The sequence below is a fragment of the Diadema setosum genome, chromosome 7 (genome assembly GCF_964275005.1).
Source record: "Diadema setosum chromosome 7, eeDiaSeto1, whole genome shotgun sequence".
Taxonomy (NCBI): Eukaryota; Metazoa; Echinodermata; class Echinoidea; order Diadematoida; family Diadematidae; genus Diadema; species Diadema setosum.
In genome coordinates this window covers 10,561,716-10,585,347 of record NC_092691.1, presented here as the reverse complement: position 1 = coordinate 10,585,347, position 23,632 = coordinate 10,561,716, and the positions used below count along the sequence as shown (strand labels likewise).

Genomic DNA, 23,632 nt, shown 5'->3' with positions numbered 1-23,632 from the left:
AGGACTGCACTGTGTTTCTTTCAGTCAAAAAAAAAAAATCTGCAAATCCATCGTACAAGAGCAACAACAACACCCTGTCCAACAAATAGAAAATCAATAGAAAAATTAAATAATCATAAAAGACATATTTTGGGGTCAATAATTTACCAACAAGGTCTTACATTCAAAAAGGGTATCACAGCTGAAACCCAATATTACCCCCAAATATAAGTCTTCTTGATTCATGTTTAGATTTTTAATTTTTGAGCAAAGATTTTGATATTGTATTTTTGTAAGCAGGTGGGAAACTTGGTTTCATAATCACCTCATCTATTTGTATTACATTAAGTACATTGTACAATGTGCTTGTGATCAATATCACTCAATTTACATACAGTACATATAACATACATAACACTTTAAAATCCTTGAATCTTGTTTAAACTTCAGTTTTGTCTGATTGTAGTTAAACTATGAGTTCTATTTGTCTGATTTTTTGTTCCAATTATCAAAGTCAAATTGAACATACAGAAGTATTACCTTGCTGAATAAGACTGTAGACAGTGAATACAATTTACATGTCATTTCCTTAGACAAATTTAAGCAAGAATGCATGTACACTGTCACAGTTATAAGAGACTTCAAACTCCAGAGAGATTCTTACATGTAACACTCTCTTAATCCTGGTTTTAAAAAGAAAAGAAACAGTTCACTGTCAAATTGTTGCTAGTATCATCCCCTTCACATTCCTATGTTTGACATGCCCTTCACTTTCATCACTTGGCAATAATCCCCTGTGTGGTTATATGAAGGTATACACCTGTACACGAGTCTTATACCCTCACATTTGGGCCAGACAGGGCGATATAAATGTTTGGCACACAACAGCATGCCAAGCACCCAGACAGCTTCAAAAGGGGGGCAGTCCCACAGGCCAAATTTTGCAACAAAGTATACAATGTACTTTATAAAGGTTGTTGATGCTACAGTTACTTCATGGTGAATGTGTGTTGTGCACATAGTAATGGCTCCTGTTTCATCGCAAAGATTTAAATTACAAGTTACATTCATTATTTCAAATGTTTGTTAATCAAAAAGTGAAATGACGATCATTATTCCAGAGCTTTGTTCTTCCTAAAGACACAAATTTCCAACAAGAAGTTCACTAATCAAAAAATGAAAACGGGTTCCTTCATTCATACATGTATGTGGCATTATTCTTGATGTTTATTATTTCAAAGGTTCATTAATCTGAAAATCAAACAAGGTTTGTTTATAAATTCTATTAAAAAGGAAATAAGGTTTGCTATTCCTACGTTTTGTTAATCAGAAAATGAACTAACAAACCTTTGGAAATACAAACTTCATCTCCTTTTCGGATTCACAAACCTTCCGAATAACGAACCTTCTTTCATTTTCAGATTAATGACTGTTCAGAAGAGTGAACTGTAACCGACAGCAATTAAGTACAATTGCAGACACCCTAACAACAGCCAGGAAACGATCATCAGTCAAAATTGTTTCCTAGGCAACCACAATCACAGAAACTTACAGTAACTTCAAAGGTCTTTGCGAAACTAGCCCCAAGATCCCAAACATCTGATCAATAGTGGGGTTGTTGTTGTTGTTGTTGTTGTTGTTGTTGTTGTAGTTGTTTGTTCATCACCTTTTTTATTTTCCCCCTTCAATCTAAAAAACATACAACTAAAAGTCAGATTGTGGCACACAAATTGTGACGGAATGATGAATGTGGATGAATTGTCCATATCAAGAAATCAATGCCTCTTAAATCAAAACCAAGTTCTGTGCTTCTGCACAGTCCAAGTACTAGTGACTTCACTTTCTGAATTATTTACCATGAGTAAAGCACTTTCAGCAACCACAAGCCTTGATTACTTGTACAAAGAAGCTTCATGTATCCAAGCATGGTGTAATTACAGACATGTTGATACATACTGGTACTGTACATGCCTTTTCATGGAATGTGCTATGATCTTCACAAATATTTTGTACAGTTTTGTTTTATTATGCTTTTGTTTTTTAACTTTAGGGCATTTGAGTGCAACAAATGCACACAATCATGTCCTGAATGTTTTGTTAATGTTTTTATGAATATATACAAAAATGTAGCACAATACTATATCACATGATGCTTGCCAGTAGATACAAACATGTAATCTGAATCGGTATTTCAGCGATAGATTCTGATAAATCATTAACTTAGTTAGGTTTCTGTTTTTGCACCTAATAAAATGGGCAGGCCCAAGCTATTTTTACCTCCCTCTATTAGGAGGAAGTTGATTTCTCAACTTTGTGCAAATGAGTTGAACTAGGTACCAATTTAATGGTAAAATACTGAAATTTTATAAAATGTGTATATACATTCCTATCTGTACCTCATGTAAAATAAAGAATAAATAAATCTGCACAAATCGTGTTTCATGGCGAGCATAAAAATACATTAGATTTTGATCTATCTCGATCAATTTGTTTTCAATAGTTGTGGGGATATAATGTGAAGGGGACAAGTTATCTACATTGTTGACAAAATAATTTTATTTCCCAATTAATAAACTATGCAAATGAGGGGTGTTTCACAATGCGTATGTCATATGTGTTACTTTTTGTGAGTACAAATAACATGTAATAATTTTTTTTTTTTTGGGGGGGGGGCGTGGGGGGTTATCATTGACTTTTACATGCATGATTGAATTTGGCTGAAACTTTGCAAAGTTATATGTTGGGGCATGTCTTAAATATTAACTAAATTTAATCATAAATCTTCCCAAATTAAGCACTTTTACAGTGCATGGGACACTACGCACACTTTTTGTACAGAATATATCTATTCTTGGTCTCCATGAAGTATCAATTTTAATAGGAAATGCATTGTTTCTTGTATCGATGGTATCATCTTACACATTAGACTGTACTTCCTGTATACGGAGCACAGATACGACAGACTCTATTTGATATAGCAATATTTGTGGTTCCATTTATCAAAACACCTTAACTGTTCTTCTGGGTTGCTCATCTTCATATTAGCAGATTATTATATTTCATATCCTAAGACCCTCTGTACTAGATACTGTAAAATGAGGAATGTTCGCGTGCATTTTAATTTCATGAATTTTGTGAGCCAAGATTCGCAAAATTAAAATGCACACGAAAGTTCTTGTCTACACTATATGCATTGAATGTTAGAGGCAACTCGTGAAAATTTCATGCCGCTGACAAAGCCGTCGCCTCCAATTCGCGAAAATTTCATGCCGCTGAGAAAGCCGTCGCCTCCAATTCGCGAAAATTTCATGCCGCGAAAATATCATGTTTTACAGTAATTGCAGTTGTATGAAGTAATTATGCCACGCCAAGTCTGTCTATGATTACTGCCATAGTAACATGTGCATAATGTACATCAAAATACCTAGATGTAATGTTACTAATCTGACATATAAAATCAAATTTGTGCTCTGTTTCAAATCACTATACTTTGATGACGGATGATCATCATATTGTTTCTAATGACAGACAACATTCAAAAGGGGGGATATCAGTACAATCCATTACGTTTTAAGTTTCTAAAACTAAATACTGTATTGGGTTTCAGAAATCATTTTGCTGCAGGTGCAATGTAAGTAATGCTTCTTTCATTGTAGTTGTTCAACAGTTTTTCATAGTAAATTTGCAATTTGTAATCTAGTGCTTAGTGCACATGGGAAAAATTGTTGCATATTTGTCTGTCCATGTTATACTGTACACTACACAACAAGTCTACAAATGGTCATTAAACATAATGTTTAATAAAATTTTAGAGCTATTATTATCTTTTCTCATCAATATTAGGCCATTCAGTTGAAATATAACAAAGTTTCAATTCACATTTGACCTACATATGTTACATGAATAGATGTCTGTCCAGCTTTGCATATTTTAATGTTGCCAAAAATATTTTATTCTGGCAAAAATTCTAATAGATTGCTTCTTTGAAGCAATTTTTGGGCAAAGTTATCTTTTGTTTAAAGTGTTCTAAAAAATGGTATTGTATTGGCGGGCAATGCACATTGGAAACAGAAAAAAAAAAAGAAATCCATAAAATGTACACTTTTAATGTGGAAATGTCCAAATACAAAATTAACGTGATATAACTGTCATATGATCATGATGACTGTTTTTAAGTTTTGAAGGATGCCACACTCAGATTACAATGTAATCATCTCCTCATACTCAAGAAGATCTCTTTTGGGTCATACATGGCAAATTTTGCCCAGATACTCAGGAACCCATATATTCAATGCCACATCTCGTTTTGCAAAACTTCATCTCTTGTCTCCAATTGCTCCTCCCCCGCCCCCACCACCCACACACCCACCTTCGTTGTCCGACAGAACTTAACGAACTAAAATGTGAAAATTACACCGGATGGCAGAGGTGGACAATATGGTGTTTTTACAGAAAAGACAAAAATATGCCACTATATTACAATATTTCTTCAATAAACATGCAAACCTCCAAAATATTTGTGTAGCGGGTAATCCAAGACTTCCAACGTGGCATGTGAGACAGTGATAATTCTTCAGATCAACACTATATAGATAAACAAGATGGTTGTCAATATTTGACAGACCCATAAATTAAACACACAATTACAGCTGTACCTGGTCCAGGAAATAATTGCACCTCTTAAAGGGTGTGTATAGTTCTGGTCGAGGTGAGGATTTAGCTTTTAACGTTTTGCGAGATATTCAGAAACCACTCTATGAGATGTCAAAGAGCATGCAGTTCTAAGGGGTATCAAAAGTTTATTTTATGAAAATCGGTTTTGAAATGGCTGAGGTATCCAAAAACAAGGTGAAACAAAGAGATCCTAATAAAGTTGTGGCATGTCGCCTTTTATTATTAGCACTTTTTTGGATATCTCAGCCATTTGAAAACCAATTTTCAACAAATAAACGTTGAATCCTTCTTAAAATTACATGCTCTTTCATATTTCATAAGAGGCATTTCATTATCTCACTTAGGAATATTCAAAACATGAATCCCAACCTCAACCAGTACTGTACAGTCCCTTTAAACTCTCAGTTTTGTGAGCACACTTCTTGACTGAAGACTTTGCTGTTGTTGATTTTTTTTTTTTTTTTTTTTGGTCATTCCATTCATGAATCATACATTGCAGGAATGTATTACACAATGTACGTGAGTCATTAATCAGTTTCATACTTCGCAAAATGTGAGCCTTCTGTCTGGCAACGCTTACCTCTGGCGGAGGCACAGGGTACTGTAACCTCTCATTCTTCAGAATGTTCGATATATGCGTGTAGTAACCAATCAATTCCGACAGCGTCTGGAACTGTCTCCCGCCGACGTAGAAATCACCGCAAACCGCCGTGATTCTGCGAAAAACAGAGAGAAAGAAACGAGACACAATGAGCATGACTCATCAAAACTTTCCTTTTCCCCCATATCTTTTTGTCCCCTCCCATCTCCCAAAGTTAGACGGGCAGGGAAGGGGGAGGGGGAAGGGGTGGGGGAGTGGAGAAAAAACGACTGTCATGATAATATCACATTCACTTTCACAGGGCAAAACAATTTAGCTTTGAACATTTAATTGTCCAAAACCCATTAACTCTGCTCCTTCATTAACTCCCAAAGCCAAACGGTTTTCCCCCCACAAGACATGCACAGTAACGTTACAAATGTTCCCTCTGTTATAATTTCCAGAATCCAAAGTGCCAAATTGTGGTAAGAAGCAATAATGTCTTCCAGATAATGCAACACAAAATCAGCATGATAAGGATGAGCATTAAAAAAACGAAACATCTACAACAAACCAAGCTGAATGCTATAGGACAGTGTTACTGTAACTCTTGCTGTATTGCAAAATGGAAGTGAAATTATCACAAATAAGGTGCAAAGTTGACTTTCAATGTATATTGGCATTTTATACATGATTGTGTATGTAATCAATTTTGTCATGTTTACTGTGAAAAAGCAAAATTAAAATGTGGTATTGTTCCTATCCGTACCATACAAGTCATCATTTCCAGCTCAAAGGAGTTATTTTGAGATCTCTCTCTAGAAAAGAAATAACCTTCGCAAGCAGGAATAGTACTTTCTCCTCATACAATATACTGTTGTGCATACCAAAGAATTTCTCAAGTGTGAACACTCGAAATGATGACTCTACAGGTTTTACCAGATTCCTTTGGGGATGATAAACCTTGGCTCTATCTACAGTACAACTGATTCCTTTAAATTCACTTACAGTGTATTGTCTAATCAGATCATTTCCACTACAAAAGGGGAAAAAATCTTTTTAATTTAATCAAACCTTAAATACATGTAATACCTTCATGTTGAAAAGTGCAAACAAGGAGAATATTCCTAGACAATGCAACAGTATATATATTTATTTGAATAACTTCATTTGACATACAACTGTGAATCTATATGCCCACCTCCCTCTCTCTATCTTTCTATACGATCCCAATGTTTTTAAAAAAAAAAAAAAAAAAAAAAAAAAAAAAAAAAAAAAAAAAACTACATTGATCCTTGCTCAATTACTTTCACCTGCTTAAATCCCCTTTACTTTGTTTCTTTTGTTGAGAGAGATGGAGGAGGAGGATTCTGATTGGACATTACTGGTCACATGATCATACAGTACCTGAAGTGATTGATTCCCTTCTGCCCTAGGTAAGAAAGGACGTAGGAGCCAGGCTTGCGTTCGCTCTCTCTGACGAGGTAGCTCCCAGGCTTCTCCGCCTCGTGGAGACGCATCTCCGCTGTGTGCCGATCCAGACATCCCTGATACCATCTGGGAATTGAAAATAATGTCACATTTATGCAACAGATGTCAGCCAATCATTCATAATAAAAACAAAACACAACAAAATTACAGGCAATGAAGTAGGGTTCCATGCTAAAGTTTTGCCTGTGGTCTGGGAGTAGATTCCTGTGACAGCAAAATGAACCATGTACGCTGCTTAAAATATTCAACTAATTATGTTTACTACAAAATAGCCAGCTTTAGATCTGTGATGTGAACGCTAAGACGACCCTGATTAGGCTAAAAATGGTGTTCTGCACATGTGTGAGACAGCTGTTTGCACTGACCTACCCAGGAGGCTGCGTCGTCTTAGTGTTCGCGTCGCAGATAATATGTAAAGCTTGTCATATGTACACATGCCTGTATGTAATTAATGTGACTTTACATAAATGGTGAAGTTATGAGATTGCTACAATGTGCATACAATACAATTACACAGACATGTCCCATTTTGAATAGCATTGAAGTCTACTGGTGTATGGATGGTTTTACAGAAGCATTTATTTCTATGTAGGTGTACTCATCATGGGACACAGAAACGGACCGAGAAATGTGTACGTATGCATGTTGCATTCATGTCGAGATCGAAGTTCATATTTTCACTGAGTGCTGTTGAATTCACAAATAGCACCCGACTCACATTTGTGAAAAGTAAAACCCCCTTGCAATACATGGCAGAAATAGCACTAACAAAATGTGACCTGCTACGACAAAAGGATCTGAAAGTCGGGGGAGTACGATTTTCTAAAAGTGACGTGACATTATTCCCTTACTCTTCCGCTTTAATTTATATGTATAGCATGACTCATAAGAGTACTTGGTTGTGGAAATATCGATGATTTTATGAGAACATGTCGAGTGGTCTAGGAAATCAGCATTTTGAGAAAACCGCCTTCAAAGTTTTCCTTCCAATGCAATTGTGATTAAGGGGAGGTAAGATAGTTTTCACCTCTTGACAATAGAAGGTATGCTCCTACATTGTAGCAACCTCCGCAATGTTCATTAAAGGTCCTGTTTACCTTTGGGAACAGTGATTTAAAAAATGATTAAGATGTCACATTTTATACATGGTGTAGGTTTGTTGTACTACAAAATATCCTACCATATAAGATTTTCACATTAAAGCCTAAAATATACTAAAGGAGATATCAGTATTTTTCTCAATAAACCATACTGTAGACAGTTTAGTGTGGAAACACTTTTATTATAATTATTGTCAACATTTTGTATATTTAACAATACTTAACATAGATTTTACAAATTCAAATTTTTTTACAATGGTTGTTTCTATCCCTAACTTTATATCTAAGAACTATATGAAAGCACTACTGCTGGGCTTTTGTTTCATCTGCAAAAGGTAAATTATTCCTTTAAGCTTAGAGCCAGCGGTCCGAGCACAACCAATCAGTAACCACGATGCCACGCACTGACTAATAAGATCACTCCCTCGTTGCTAGGGGCTGAGTCTATCTGCGGTGCTAAATCCAAATCTTTGGACATGTTTCTGTTCCATTGAAAATCGGAAAATTATGGCCCAGAAAAACACTATTTTCTTGCCTTTCCTTTGATCATTTAGCCTCAAAATTTTGGCAGATGATAGATGAAACATTAGACTACAAAATTATGTCAAAAACAGAAAGTCAAAGATGTTGACCGATTTTGATGATCTGACCTCAAACTTAATTTTCTCAGCTAAAGCCATCAGCAACTTTCGGATCCTTTTGTAGTGGCGGGTCACAAATATTCACATTGGCTTTAGGGCTTTTTACACTTGTAAATTTTTGCTTTAATAGTCCCGTACCAACGGTGGGGCTAAGGGGGGGGGGGGGGCCTTAGCCCCACCGTTGGTACGGGACTATCCTTAGCCCACTTTCTGTTTACACTCGTTTTTGCCAAAGTGGGCTAGCCCCACCGATAATCCCGTACTATCTGGCCCTGCAAAATAGCAGGGTTAGCACCGCAATTGCGTTGCCAAGCAAGTGAGTGTAAACAGAACGAAAAAATAATCCGGGGCTAAGCGACGGAGACGAAGTCCGACCCCCACTGACCAATCAGAAATGAGGTAATCAAGTGCTGCCAGTGCGTGCGTGTACGTGTACAGTGCACAGCGTAATCATGAATTTTCATGTGGTTTGGAAAGTCTGGGGCTAAGAAATACGAGTGTAAAAAGGTCAGTTTTCTCCTTAGCCCCGGACAAGAGATAGTATGGGACTAATTGGCCAGTGTAAAAAGCTGAAAAAATTGGTACGGGACTAACAGTAGTCCTGGGTCAGAGAAAGTCCGGGGTTAAGAAACACAAGTGTAAAAAGGGCTTTTATGTACAATGAATTGTGTTTACTTGCGGGATGGGATGCAAACATTTGGAGGAAGGATACGAAGAAAATCTTTACAAAGAAGTGAATCGAACAAATGACATCATATGGGTATCAAGTTACAGCTTTAAAAGATCTGCATATGGACAAGATATATCTACTGGTACCAGAGACGAAGACTGAAAGAATGATGATCATGTGAGTCGATACAATGTTTTTCATGAAGCATTTTGACTGGCATATGCACCTGCAAGAACTATCCAAAGCACGGACAACATCACAAGTGACATATTTCTCATGAGCAGTTTAACCCATTGAGGATGGGCTGATTTTGCTACAGCATGCATTTCCCACAGACTCCTGCCCGAGTATACTCAGAACTCGTATTCAACGGGTTAATGATTATTGTATACTGGCCAAAGACACTTCTGTGTGCGCAAACGCTCTGTTATCGGAAAACAGATGCAGATTTGATGTAAAAGAGCAAGTTTGCAAAATATGCAGTTTAGGTAGTCTACTAAAACATTGGAATTTCACCATCACAAATATTCACTATCAATGTGTCAGACATACAAACACGAAAGAAACATACATGGCATTGAACAGATTTCTATTCAGTATTTTCCTTTCCCTGCAAGTTTGGGCATAATGTGGCCGTACATCAAATACAATATTAGCAAATATCACAGCTTAGCATTCATGCAGAAGCGGACTACTACAATCCAAGATAATAGTAAATAATTGTCTCATTCAAAGGGTAAAAATTTCCATGCAGTTCATGCAATGTGCTATTAATGCAAAAATGTAACAAACCCAAGATTTTATGCAGTAAGGTACAGTGTACTCTATTTTGTCCATGATACAATACACTAGCCTGTAGTGAAATCAAGAACACGCAGCAGTCCTCTCATAGGAAAAATAAAATTCCACATGAAAATTAATTGCATTAAAAGTTCAACTCTTCGACCTTCTTCTTCCCATGGCTCAATGTTCTGAACTGCTGACTGTGGCTATTAACTTTGCTAGTCACCTTGGAAGAACCATAAGGGGTTAGGATCATTCACCAGTTTTCTGGTGTGGTTAAATTTGTGGGAGGACACTTTATCAGGTTCACATCCTGCTCTCTGTGAACAAGTGAAATGAGATCGTCTATGTGAGCGAATCACCTCCCTTGTACAAGGGACCTCCATTTAAAGGGTGTGTACAGTTCTGGTCGAGGTGAGGATTTAGCTTTTAACGTTTTGCGAGATATTCAGAAACCACTCTATGAGATGTCAAAGAGCATGCAGTTCTAAGGGGTATCAAAAGTTTATTCAATGAAAATCGGTTTTGAAATGGTTGAGATATATCCAAAAACAAGGTGAAACAAAGAGATCCTAACAAAGTTGTGGCATGTTGCCTTTTATTATTAGCACTTTTTTGGATATCTCAGCCATTTGAAAACTAATTTTCATCAAATAAATGTTGAATCCTTCTTAAAATTACATGCTCTTTCATATTTCATAAGAGGCTTTTCATTATCTCACTTAGGAATGTTCAAAGCATGAATCTCCACCTCAACCAGTACTGTACAGTCCCTTGAATGTCCTATCAGAGGTGCAGCATATTTTTGCCCCTTCCTAGAGGGGATGGCATGATTCACGCAGAACACTGCTCAGCTAGACTGACCGGGACTCGAACCCAACCCATTTGACTGCAAGGCAGACGTGCTACCAACTGAGCCAACTCACTGCCCTGGCAGACCAGTAACATTCACGACATGAAACTTTCACGAATTGGAGCCAACAGCCTTTTTCACAGTGCTCATGAAACTTTCTTGAATATGCCCTGTCATTCAACGCATCACATGCAGACGGGAACTTAAACATGCACTTTTATATACGAATCTTGGCTCCTCACAAAATTCACAAAAGTTTCATGAACTCGAAATATTTCTGGCTTTACAGTATGTCAGACTTGCACTTTAATATACGTACACAATCCTTTGACACATCTCTAACCATAATTACAATCTTACCAATGCAGCATAAATTGCAATTTGATTGGCCAAAATCTGAGTTTCAATATTACAGTTTACATTATGGTTCTGAAACAAGCAAGGATATGCCTCAAATAATCTGATGCAGAAGGGCACCTCAGGCAATTAGCAATGAATCTGAATTGATCATTTCAATAGATTCACAAGTACTAAATGACAGTTACCTGTACTACATGTACACACATTTATACTCACAGAAGATGCCCTCCCTTGTGGTATGTTACGTAACATTTACACACTTCCATCAATAATTGAACGGGGGGGGGGGGGGGGATTGGAGGATAAGGGGGAACTCACTAAAAATGTGTACCAACTTTGCAGCCTCGGTTTCAATTATCGGTTCTCATACAATGTATAATTGTTGTACATCGTGTAGTTCCTGTTCTCATCTTGTCCTCATTTCGAAGTCACTTTAATAGACTGCCTTGAGTAGAAATATCCAGCAATGCACCAACAAGCCATCATATTCTATAAATAAATATGTAGCATAGAACTACATAATATTAGGAACAAGCGCAGAATCGCTTTAGCAAGCCAAACAAGAATACACACAGTGGGTTTCCCCATGTATCTTTATTACATTAAAAATTATGAGTTAGGCCCCTGCGGTTTCTACAAAAATAGCCTTAAACCATTCTATCGCCCAGAATAGAGGTTGTCTAGCCATAAAGTCATGTTACAACTGTACACATGCACCAAACCACTAAACCAATAAAAATCCTAATCTGTTCTGTAAGCTGTGATGATCTGCTCATAAACTCTCATATTTTAAAGTTACTGTCTCCTGTAAGCAACAAGTTCAAAGAGAAACATAAAGAGTCTTTGAATCAGTTGAAAACCAGCATAAAATGAACTGCCATGGTATGCATGGTTGAATTATAACCGTATGGTTCACATGACACTGTACAGAAACTTACAATGCAATCAAAGTATTACATGTACACTGATATTGAATTCTTCTCTCTTCACAAAATGACCACAAGAGCAATTTATTCATTCATCTATTTATTCATTTATTTATCTATCTAACTATCTATTTATTTATTTATTTATTTATTCATATACTTATTTGTTAAAATTTATTTATTCATTCGTTTATTTATTTGTTAGTACTTTATATGCAGGCACTATGTATAGGCTATCTGGCTTTCTCTTTTGATATTGAAATGTGCCTACATAAATCTACTGTCCAAGAAAATATTTGTAACACCACCTATAGTTGTAACCCCATTCCCCCCCCCCCCCAAAAAAAAAAAAAAAAAAAAAATATTCTCTGAGCTCCATCAATTTGTTCTAAAATGCTATGAACTGGGGTGAGGGATGTGAAAAGGATGTAAGCTTGTTTAGTTGGCAGTGCATGATTAAATTTTTTTTAATGGAACAACGAATGTACTAGACGCTATCAATGGATGGACATTATTTTACCTAAACTTTAGAGATAGTAGAATCTGAGAGCATACACAAGTTTTGAGGTCCTGGGTAGGCCTACAACCAAGTCTGCCTCATTATCAAGGAAAAACAAACTTGTGTACCTGAGCGGAATTTGAGCAGAAACCAACAAACAAACAGAAATACCCAAATTCATGAAATTCTTGCGTCGAGATGTTTTTATTGCAACTTACTGACAAATTGCCCAACATCGACGCAAATAAGCACTGAATTGATCAGTGTAATAGTATTAGCCATGATAAAAGAAATCATGGGCATACATGTACACGTGTACATACTCGAGCAGGATTCAGGCCGTACTCTTCGAATCCTGCTCGAGTATGTACAACCATGATTTCTTTTATCATGGCTACTTCTAAAACACTGATAAATTCAGAGCTAATTTACATCAATGTAGGGCAATCTGTCAATCTGTTGCAATGGAAATGAAAATACCCTTGAAAATTTCAGGATTCACATAAAACATGATGGTTTGGGTACCAAACACAACACATTTAATGTGGAATCATTCATGTACACTGTATGGTATAAATAGAATGTAATCAATATATACATTTTATTTTTTATTTTTATTTTTGTTTTTATTTTTATTTTTATTTTTATTTTATTTTATCTTATTATTATTATTATTATTTTTTTTTTTTTTTTTTTTTTTGGGGGGGGGGGGGGGGGCTGGTCTATAAGCTAATTTCTCATGTGACCAATATCTATTGTGTAATTCTGTGGTGACAGCCCTTATGTCATATCTGGTGCTAGATCATATAAACCCATGATGAATTCCCTGAAAAAGGTCAAGTTCCAGCTTTGTTCTGGACAGTATATTTGATGTGAGGTATGTTTTTTACACTTTAAAATGAACTTTGGTCTGATAGCATTTGTTCTATGATTCCAACACAGGATCTTTCACATATAATGTACACAGGAATATAAGGATACATATACCGTACAGTGTACAGAGGACTCCTGTTATAACATTTAGTCCTCAGGACTGGCAGTTTTCTTTCATTATCTAAGTAAATTTTGTGACAACTGAGCAAATAAACACACAAAACAAATAGATCAGGCCTGAAATGTACAATGTTATACAGAATTTCATTCAAACCATGCTCATTATGATGGGAGTGCACTGTAGAATATATATAATATCCGTATTGGTGTATTGGCATTTATCTGATTTCTATGTCATACTTATGTGTCCTACAATGTGTTATTGGAATTTCCCAGCTTTTAGTTTTATGGAATCAAAACTGCGCTGTATTTTATGCCTTGACCTTAATTACTATCCTAGAGATCTAAACATATACTGTATGGACTGTGATATTGGGGAAACATGCAGAAAATATGGAAGGGACTCGATTTGGTAAAAAACTAGGTATGTACATTTGTACCATACAAAATTGTGAGCTTTGTATGGTTTCTGACGGATTCCTAAAGTGACACATATTCTGGGTTTTACCATTTCTTTTGAATGCCATTTCCAAACAGATCTTTGGCAGATGAGGGTTTTATTTCCAGTTTACCAAAGTAACTTCAGGATATTAAAGAAATTGTAAATCTATTGTTCAAGGGGAAATTCAGTCCAAATATATATGTTAGTCTGATAAAGAAGAGTAAAATCCTACTTGCAAGTTCAATGGTAAAAATTTGAATGAAATTGGATGAAAAATAAGGAAGTTATGACATTTTGAAGTTTTGCTAATTGCTGCAAAACAGTTCTTGTACAAGGCTGTATGTAGTGGATAGGAATATGCAAATGAGTGAGCTATCCATGTCATAACTATAACCATACAGTTTTCCATTGATTATGTACACAAAAATGACGAAAAAACAATGTTTCTGTCATTGAAGACTGAAACATGACGTTATTTCTGGTTGAATAACCAGTGATCCAGTTAGATACACTGGCAGGATTTGAGCCTTGGGCATAATCGTGTTTGAATGAAATACTGGAAATTTCAAAATTTTATGTACAAATTACACAAAAGTATGGCAAGTTGTGAGGGGATGACATGCTCACTTTGCCATTTGCATAGCCCCCCTGTACTCATGTTGGCCATTCCAGAGCTGTTTCCTGAAGAATTAGCAAAACTTCAAAATGTCATAACTTCCTTATTTTTCACCCCATTTTGATCAAAATTTTACCGTTGAACTCGTAATATTTTACTCTTTCTTATCAGACTAACTCTTATTTGGACTGGATTTCCCCTTTAATTTACAATGTACATCACTGCACATTTATAACCAAGAAAGACACTCTGATAGAGCTAGTATAGTATTTGATGCATAGATATTGAACAACACATAAATAAAACATACTCATGAATAACATGATGAAATTATGATGAATCCTACATTCAAATGACAGGAAATGTCATATAATTGATTCTTCTTTTTTTTTTGTAACAGATTATCAAAACACTGTGCAGATTGGCTTTTACCAAGGTTTAACTGAGTTTCACATGATAGCATTTGATCATGAAGTGAATATCATCAAGAATAGATCTCACAGTTAAACAAATGTTTTTACTGAGAGCAAATTAACTTTTACAGGGCACTTGTGCATTATTTAGATTAATACAGCCTCCTTGTCCATCAAAGGTCCAATGATAGACACAATCACTATCTTCTGGTTTCAGAAAACATATTGGCATAATGTTAGATAATTCAATGTTCAGTCTTACATTCTAGAACTATATACACTGTACATGCTGAAACCTGATGGAGTAAACGTCTATAAATTATGTTTGACATTGAATAGGACTAATAATATACCAGCTCTAATAAACATGCAAGATTATGGAACAATATGCCAGGCATCAAAATATCCTTTGGATTGATTGCTAATTCCATGACCTCAGATATGATTTGGAAAATCCTTTTTTTCTTTCTTTTTCTTTTTTTTTATCAGACCCAAGTGGCATCTGAACAGTGTCTAGTGACACGATAGCATTATCTATTTTGAGATTTAGAAATTGCTGTCAGAACATCTGACAGACAAAGTTTTGTTGAATCACACAACATAGACTACTCTGGGCATCTATGTATTACTATAGGTACTATTTACTGTAATAGTACAAATGCATGTATACAGCAGTACGTAAAAATCTTCCTAATAAATGACTGAACACTGTAAATAAATGCAAGCGCTTTTGCTAAACCCAAATCCAGCAAACACAATGTTGCATGATACAGCATACACAGTCCATTACAAGTTCTCTACTCATTTCCTGATGTTCGTGGATACTGGATGACCGTCTACTTTAAACTCTTTACAAAATGCTCATACAATATTTTGAAGAAATAAAAAAGTGTCCCTTGCCCAGCGTATCAGTCTAAACATTTTTTTTTTTTTTTTACATGATACCTAAAAAGGAAATAACAGTTAATTGCATCTCCATTGATGATGACTGATCTTTCACACAAACACAATTTGTACAATGGCATGTTCCACTGGCTTCCCATTCACCAACTTCATTACGATCTTTCTTAGTTTACTGATTGTATACAAGTGATAAACATTGCAAAACAAACTACCGGTATTCAAATCTAGCAAACACACTCATACCCTACATATTTATTTCTATGAATCACATTGCGAATTGCAATATGCAAAATAAGAAATAACATTATAAAAGGAGACTGCATTTTATGAGCATTTGCCTGTGCAGCCCCCATCCAAAACTGATAATATACAATCTGAACTAGGCTACACACATGTTACATTAGTCCACACTGCATTGCTGCACTGCCTGCCACTGGCACCTACCTGCCACCTGGTCATGTGTACTTGTATATCAGTGCACAGTAGCAGTGAGTACTTTGGACATTGGTCAAGAAGGCCTTTGATATTGTTTATTCAGGCATCAATTTGGGCACGACCTGGCAAATACATTGTAGGTCTTCCTGTACATTACGAGCACAACAATCTAAGCGGCATAATCTCAGCAAAGCCATACAATACAATACTACCAGAGCTACACCACACTGCACTGCGTCGCTGCATGTGCCTGAATGTATGAACACCTACGTTCATTAATATCGCTAAGTGCTTAGTGTGCATGCATCAACCCTTTGTGCATAGGGCACATTGATGAATGACACTGACACGGCCAGACGAGAAACAAAACAGAAATGGCCAAGAGATTTTCTCCTCCCACGCGAAGGCTACTCACTCATTCTCCGGGGGAGCCGTAAGATTAGCATCCACAGTTTCCTCCGGTAACTCAGTGTAGGACTCGAATGGATCAAAATCATCGTGAACTGGTAGATCCTGAAATTCCTCGGAGTTCTGCATGTCGGCTGACGTTCCCAGAAGCCGATCTCTGCCCAGCAATGCCTGCTGCGCGGTCCGGGTGGAAGTGTTTTGTATGGACATTCTTTCTCCTCTCGACCGCTCTACCACAGCTTCCGACATCAGCCATCATTCGCGCGAGCCCCGCCTTCTCAGCGTAGAACCAAATGGTTGCCAATAAGCTTTATAAATTATGGACGACTACAGTTGTAAAATTTTCAAAAATATCCTAAACATTAATTATACACATTTATAAAATCATTTTAAAGTATTTATAATATTTTAGTAATGAAACTATTTTTAAGATAATATATATTCGGGCAAATAATGATAGCTATTCAAATTGGCCATGCGCGCGTCGTATCTTTCCGGGAATTTCCCTTCACAATTGGCGTCCTCCACCATAGGCCCCCTTCTGTACCTGCGGACCCCGCCCGAATTACCGGAAACCGGTCTTCTGCGTGGAAGGCATCGCGGAATCTTTTTCGGAAATGATACTGAATGAAGCAGAAATAATACTGTCATTTTGAAAGTCACAACTTAGGACACGATGACACTAATTTGGATGCTTCATCATAGAAAGAGAGAGCAACGTCATCTGAAAAAAAAAGAAGAAAATGAAAACAATGCGATGAACGTGCTTGTGTGTGTGTGTGTGTGCGTGCGTGTGCGTTGTGTGGAGTTTTTTAATTACACATTTTTTAAAGTGCTTATGTTTAGATAGTAGAATAGTAACATTGAAATGGGTAGGGGTTGGAAGGAAAGGATAGGTAATTATGTAGTTTTTTTTTTTAGGGGGTTGTTATAGTAAAGTATTACATGGTTAGGAAGGGTAGTTAGGTCAGCTTTAGGGAGAATTGTTTTGGGGTGGGCTTTATTTTAGATATAATATACTTCCATTTTTTTTTTCCTCGGTAATTGCTGTACTATTGTCATTTCTCTTCGTTTATTATTGCAACATGAAAATGTATAGTCATTTCTGTTCATTTTTAAAAGAATTATTCTGTTATGTTGTACAGTGTTAGATACCCAAATTAATTGATGTTTCTTGTATCATTTGATTGGAAGTGAATAAATATTATTTGAAAAACAAAAAAACAAAATGGAAATGAATGTTACAGCAACAGTCAGTGGATTCATAGAGTGAAATATACCGCATATAATCGTGATTTAGTGTTCATGACAAGGCATGAATTGAGAACTTGGCTTGTGAGTTTACTTTGTAAACTTCACGGGACATGATTGTCTCGGTGTTATTTTAGATAGGAAACGCAATGACATTAACAATCCAAAGACAAATATACTGGATAGGTGGAGACGAATAGGAGGGCACTAGTTCTGTGATAAAAACGGCACGAACTACGGCAACTAATATTACTATTCTGTTATACTTACATTATTTAGGGAGTATAGTTTTCAGCAAGGCACAAACGTATGTATTATCTTGGGTCAAGTTGGCCTATTCCACTATAGTTAATTTACTTATCATTTAGATTACTGTCAGTGGTTTTGATGGTTCATGCACGGATGGAACACATATAAAAACACATTTTGATGTAAAACAAACAAAGATGACACACCGGCGACTCCTGAACCAATACTCACTTAACACACACATATACACGCACACACACACACACATACATACATACACACGTGCGCACACACACACACACACAAACACACATACACATACACACACACGCACACACACACACACACATACACACGCACACACACACACACACACACACACACACACACACACACACACACACAATCCACAACATTTACTGGCCGGTAAGCCTACCAATTTTGCCTCCAGCAGTTACCCCTGTAACCTACCAAGCAAGGACGGATTATGACCTGAAGTTCATCATTATACCCAAGACATCCATTGATGCATTTATGACAATTGAAGACCTGAATATAAGAACGACCCAAGTCCAAGTTTTGGCCAAATTCAGTTTGACATGGGAAATTGTAGCTTATGCATTGACTCATCTTGTGTAAAAAATGATAAATCCTAATTACCCCCGGAAGTGCCTGAAATGAATAAGTTAAATCTTATATGAATGTAGGAATGAAGGACTTGGGTCATTCTTACATTCATATTATAGCGCCCTCTCTCATCCTTCTCTCAACTCTATAGCAGAATATCATGTATAGGGCTCACACCCGTAAATACAAGGGAATGCCCCAGGCCCCTTCACAAATTCGTACCAAAGATACCAAAATAAATGAAGAAAAAATTGATTAAAAATCAATGATGTAGTTTGGCAAAAAACTGAATAGCTGTAGATATTGAGTATGAATTCCTCTACAAATTACATTTTGGTTGGAAGATGAAAGCTTTTCTGGTGGAATTTCAGGGGACTATATTTCATTGGGTACGTGTACGGAAAATGGGTGATTTTTTGAGTGATAAGAACTCGTAGTCTGGCTTTGCGGACCCCTGGACAGAATTTGAACTGAATTATCCACCCTGAGAATTTGATGGATGAAAGGGTATATCTAACTTATCCAGGTTAGTGAAGCTGAAACACCTCATTTCTCCCAGCTGTTTTACAGAATTTTTTGAAATTTGATTTTTAACACACATCCCTATGGGGAAATATTTATGGGTGTGAGCCCTATATGAATCAAAGAACGACCCAAGTCCATCACACAAAATGGCCTCTCCACACTTAATGTAAATGTTAATTGTCATAATGATATAATATGTTCTAATTTGTACATACAATGTTGCCTTCCCATCACAGTTAAATAGAATATTATTGGACAAATAATAAAGATGTGAAGTTTTTTCAAGTTTACTCGAAATGGTGTTCCATGGACTTGGGTCGTTCTTATATTCAGATACTCAATTGTCATAATTCTTCCTAAGGACAGTTGGACATGTGACCGCCCTGACAACATTCAGAGAGGCTGCTCTCCCTATACTACAACTTTGCAGCTTTCTACTGGCTATCTTATTATTTTGAAGAGATATGTATCCAGATTTTACTCGCACAGCTCACACTCTTTTATTGTAAATCGAGGTCATCATCAAAGCACAGACATTGTGTAGTTCATCTTAGTACAAAGCACAGACATTGTGTAGTTCATCTTAGCACAACTTATTTGAGATACAAGCGGGATTACCTCGTCAAGTAGGCATCAAACAATTACTTTATTAGAATGGAAACATTTGATTATGAAAGTGTTGTTTTTAACTGAGTGAAAATTTGTATCATTTCATTTCATTCTGTGAAAGTTTCGCACATAGTAAGTTCACTTTGCGATGCGTGTAGGTTACTACGTCATCATTTTGTTTTTCTACTTCTAAATAACCATCTGCAATTTGCGTCCTGTGTAGGAATTTCTCACCAACACGCTCACAGTGGTGAGGTTTTACATTTTGGTGTTTTTATTTTTGTCTTGTTCCTTTTTCTCTACATCTCCCTGATTATTCATTTCATAATTTCTATTACATTTTTTCCAGCAATATTATTTTTTTTTCATAGTTAGTTGATGTCTCCGCGATGTTTTTGTACGCAAGCAATTAGGCCCTATATTAAGTTTCTGTTTCACTGGTTGTTTGACAAAGTACAGTAACCACGACACCCTTGCATAGGAACGGTGTATAATGGACCAGAATATATAATAATTATGGTAAATACTGCTGTAACACTAAGATATCATCTTTAGTTTTGTTTTTGTTTTTGTTTTTAAATGAATCACGTAAGTGCCGTTTTCGGCACTGAATCACAACAGAGCCCTTTATTACAGTGTAATAAAGGGCTCACACCTGTAAATAAAATGGACTGTCCCAGACCCCTTCACAAATTCGTACCAAAGATACCAAAATAAATGAAGAAAAAAATTAATTAAAAATCAATGATGTAGTTTGGCAAAAAACTGAATAGCTGTAGATATTGAGTATGAATTCCTCTACAAAATTCATTTTGGTTGGAAGATGAAAGCTTTTCTGATGGAATTTGAGGGGACTATATTTCATTGGGTACGTGTACGGAAAATAGGTGATTTTTTGAGTGACAAGAACTCGTAGTCTGGCTTTGCGGACCCCTGGACAGAATTAGAGCAGAACAACCCACCCTGGCAATCTGATGGATGAAAGGTAATATCTCACTTATTCAGGTTAGTGAAGATGAAACACCTCATTTCTCCCAGCTATTTTACAGAATTTTTTGAAATTTGAATTTTAACACACGTCTCTATGGGGAATTATTTACCCGTGTGAGCCCTAAAGGGCTCGGAATCACACGCGTATATTGCGCCCTCTTTCGTATGAAACTAGGAAGTCTGCCAGTTTACTGTACTTAATACATGTAGTTATGGTGTACCACAGGTGTGTCCGTATTGTTAGAATAACTATTGTTGGTTTTTTTTTTTTTTATTGTTCCATATTCCACATTTCAAGAAATACATAAAACATAAACATCACAATACAAAAGCCTGGATGAATTGTCAAGTACTGCTTATAAGACAATAAAACATGTGAAATATGGGGAATCTACATAGAAGCATTGCTTGTAGGGTTTAGATTCCCAGATGCGGATGTGAGATTATTTCTTACTTGGTATATGTAATTAAAGGAGTGACAATTTGTGAATTGGAGAAATATAGACGCCAAAAAGTAAAAAGAAAAAGAAAAAACAAAGAAAACAATGTCCGCGGCACAAGACTTCTTGAGAGTTGCGTGATCACCCGAGCGAGGTACAAGTCAGATGCAGTGTACAATAGCAGAGATACCAAATGTGTACAAAGGAAGTTCAGGAGATAATACAGAAATCACGAGCGAGGCACATGTTACATAATCGATAATGTCAGTAATGTGAAGTATGAACAGAGAATGTCGCGGAGGATTGAAGAATAGCTATAGATATGAATTCAGAAAAACTAGTTTAAGTTTATGCTTAAATGAATAGAGAGACTGGGATTGCATTCTATTACATAACACTTCGTACAAGCTTTCAGAGGGTTAGCATATTCCTGCGTGCTTTGGCAGAGAGATCACACCAAGGAAATTCAAAGTCTTTTGTTATGATAATGAGTTTGGCACCCCAGTCCCTATAAATAGCAGGTATTCCCACTATTCGACATCTTTTCTTCGTGTGTTCGGCAGAGAGTTAGCTTGCACAGTGCAACTGTGCGTTATAAGCTTCGCTTACTGATCTTTTCGACGTGTGACAAACCTGAGTGATACAGAAGACAACGGTTTACAGCCGCCGGTAACGGCGCTGTATATCAGGTAGAGCTGCGGTCTAATCTTTCGGCGCAGAAGAGTGAGATTCAACGTTTATCGGCCCAATTATCTCGCTTTATGGATGGACAGATGCCTGTCTCCAAAACCTCTGAGCCAGCCCGCAATGCGCTGCATGCGGGAGTACTTCAGACTGGCTCCTTCGCGGTGTGACCGCGAATTTGATGTACTGAGCACTTAGTGGAGACAATCAGCCAGAATTCTGCAACCACTCACCTGCTCAGCTCCGACCCGAAGGTAGCCTTTTGTCAAGGCCCTCTCGCTGTATGGTGAAGAGAGCCCAGCTGAGTGGGGTTGCGCGAGGGCCTTTTGAGATCTGCTTCGCATCCCTTTGTTAGCCCTTTGAATTACCGACTTTTGCTCCCCGATTTCGGGAGCAAAAGTCGGGGTCCAATCAGCGTGTCTGTCTGCTCGAACCCGATTTGAATAGAGCGAATGCACGCCGCTGCCGCAGACCTCACTAGGTCCAGGGAGGTGTGAGAGACACCTCCCTGCTAGGTCCATGCTCTCACCAGGGAGGTCTGCTCTCACAGAACTCGACACACATAGTGTGCAGAGTTCCGTGGCAGACCTCCTCGGGTGGTCAGTGATGCATGCGAACAGGCATGACCACCAAGGCTGAGGATGCGGGGAGCGCGCCATTCCATTGGTTGACCGGAAGCCATTAAAATGAGTATTCAGAAGGGTTCACGTGTCATGAATAATAATGTGTGCAGCAGATCTCAAAAGGCCCTCGCGCTGGCGCGCTCGGCAGGGCTCGCTTCGCTCGCCCATTACAGCGAGAGGGCCTTGACAAAAGGCTAACCCGAAGGCGGAGTTCGAGAGCTTTGTGCAGGCAGCACAGCCAGTGGGAGGCAGTGCAAACGCCGCTTCGGCGACCAGCTCATAGAGCTGGAAGCAGACAATTTAGGCCCTGAGGAATCCGGCCTCGCAGTTTCTGATGGATTGACCGCTCAGCTGACAAGGCGGTCACATTGCCTCCGTGAAAGGAGAGCGTGGAAAAAAGAATCCATAACACTACAGTACATGACGCCCTCGACGCCCCTTTCGGTGTGTGCACCGAGAGTCGAGGGGCAAATGTGCACCTCGATCCCCGGGAAAACCGTCCAGCTGACAGAAGTGCAAAAGACGGTGATTCAGTGAATGTTCCCTTTAGTAAAATAATGCTAAAATCACCCGGGAGCTGCAGACAGCAGCTAGGGAGCAACGGTCAGTCCATTCAGCCCCCGTTGCTTGACTGGCGGTCAACGGAGTTACTCTGTGCCGTAACATCCTCGTATGAGATGAACATGAGACCCGAGAGGAGCTCAAACATGCTTTCAATCAGAAGTACAGGGGCATAATAATTTATGCAGTAGATCGATCTCCATAGGGAAAACGCTATTTGAGAAACACTTGCAAACAACATGAAAACTGCTGGCGAGTCGCCCCTCGTGCGTGGGCCAAAAAGTAACCTTCTCCGACCGACCGCGTC

General features: G+C 37.5%; 1 protein-coding gene across 1 annotated transcript in view; it reads right to left on the bottom strand.

Annotated features, from left to right (window-relative positions):
• The window catches only part of LOC140230352 (ras GTPase-activating protein 1-like), a 55,471-nt gene extending 38,456 nt beyond the window's left edge, over nucleotides 1–17,015 (bottom strand). Inside the window, exons 1-3 of the mRNA XM_072310501.1 lie at nucleotides 16,774–17,015; nucleotides 6,641–6,790; nucleotides 5,234–5,369 (exon numbers count right to left, since the gene is read on the bottom strand). Of these exons, the coding sequence (XP_072166602.1) occupies nucleotides 5,234–5,369; nucleotides 6,641–6,790; nucleotides 16,774–17,015 (528 nt within the window). The remainder of the gene's footprint in view (nucleotides 1–5,233; nucleotides 5,370–6,640; nucleotides 6,791–16,773) is intronic.
• Nucleotides 17,016–23,632: the final 6,617 nt, after the last annotated feature.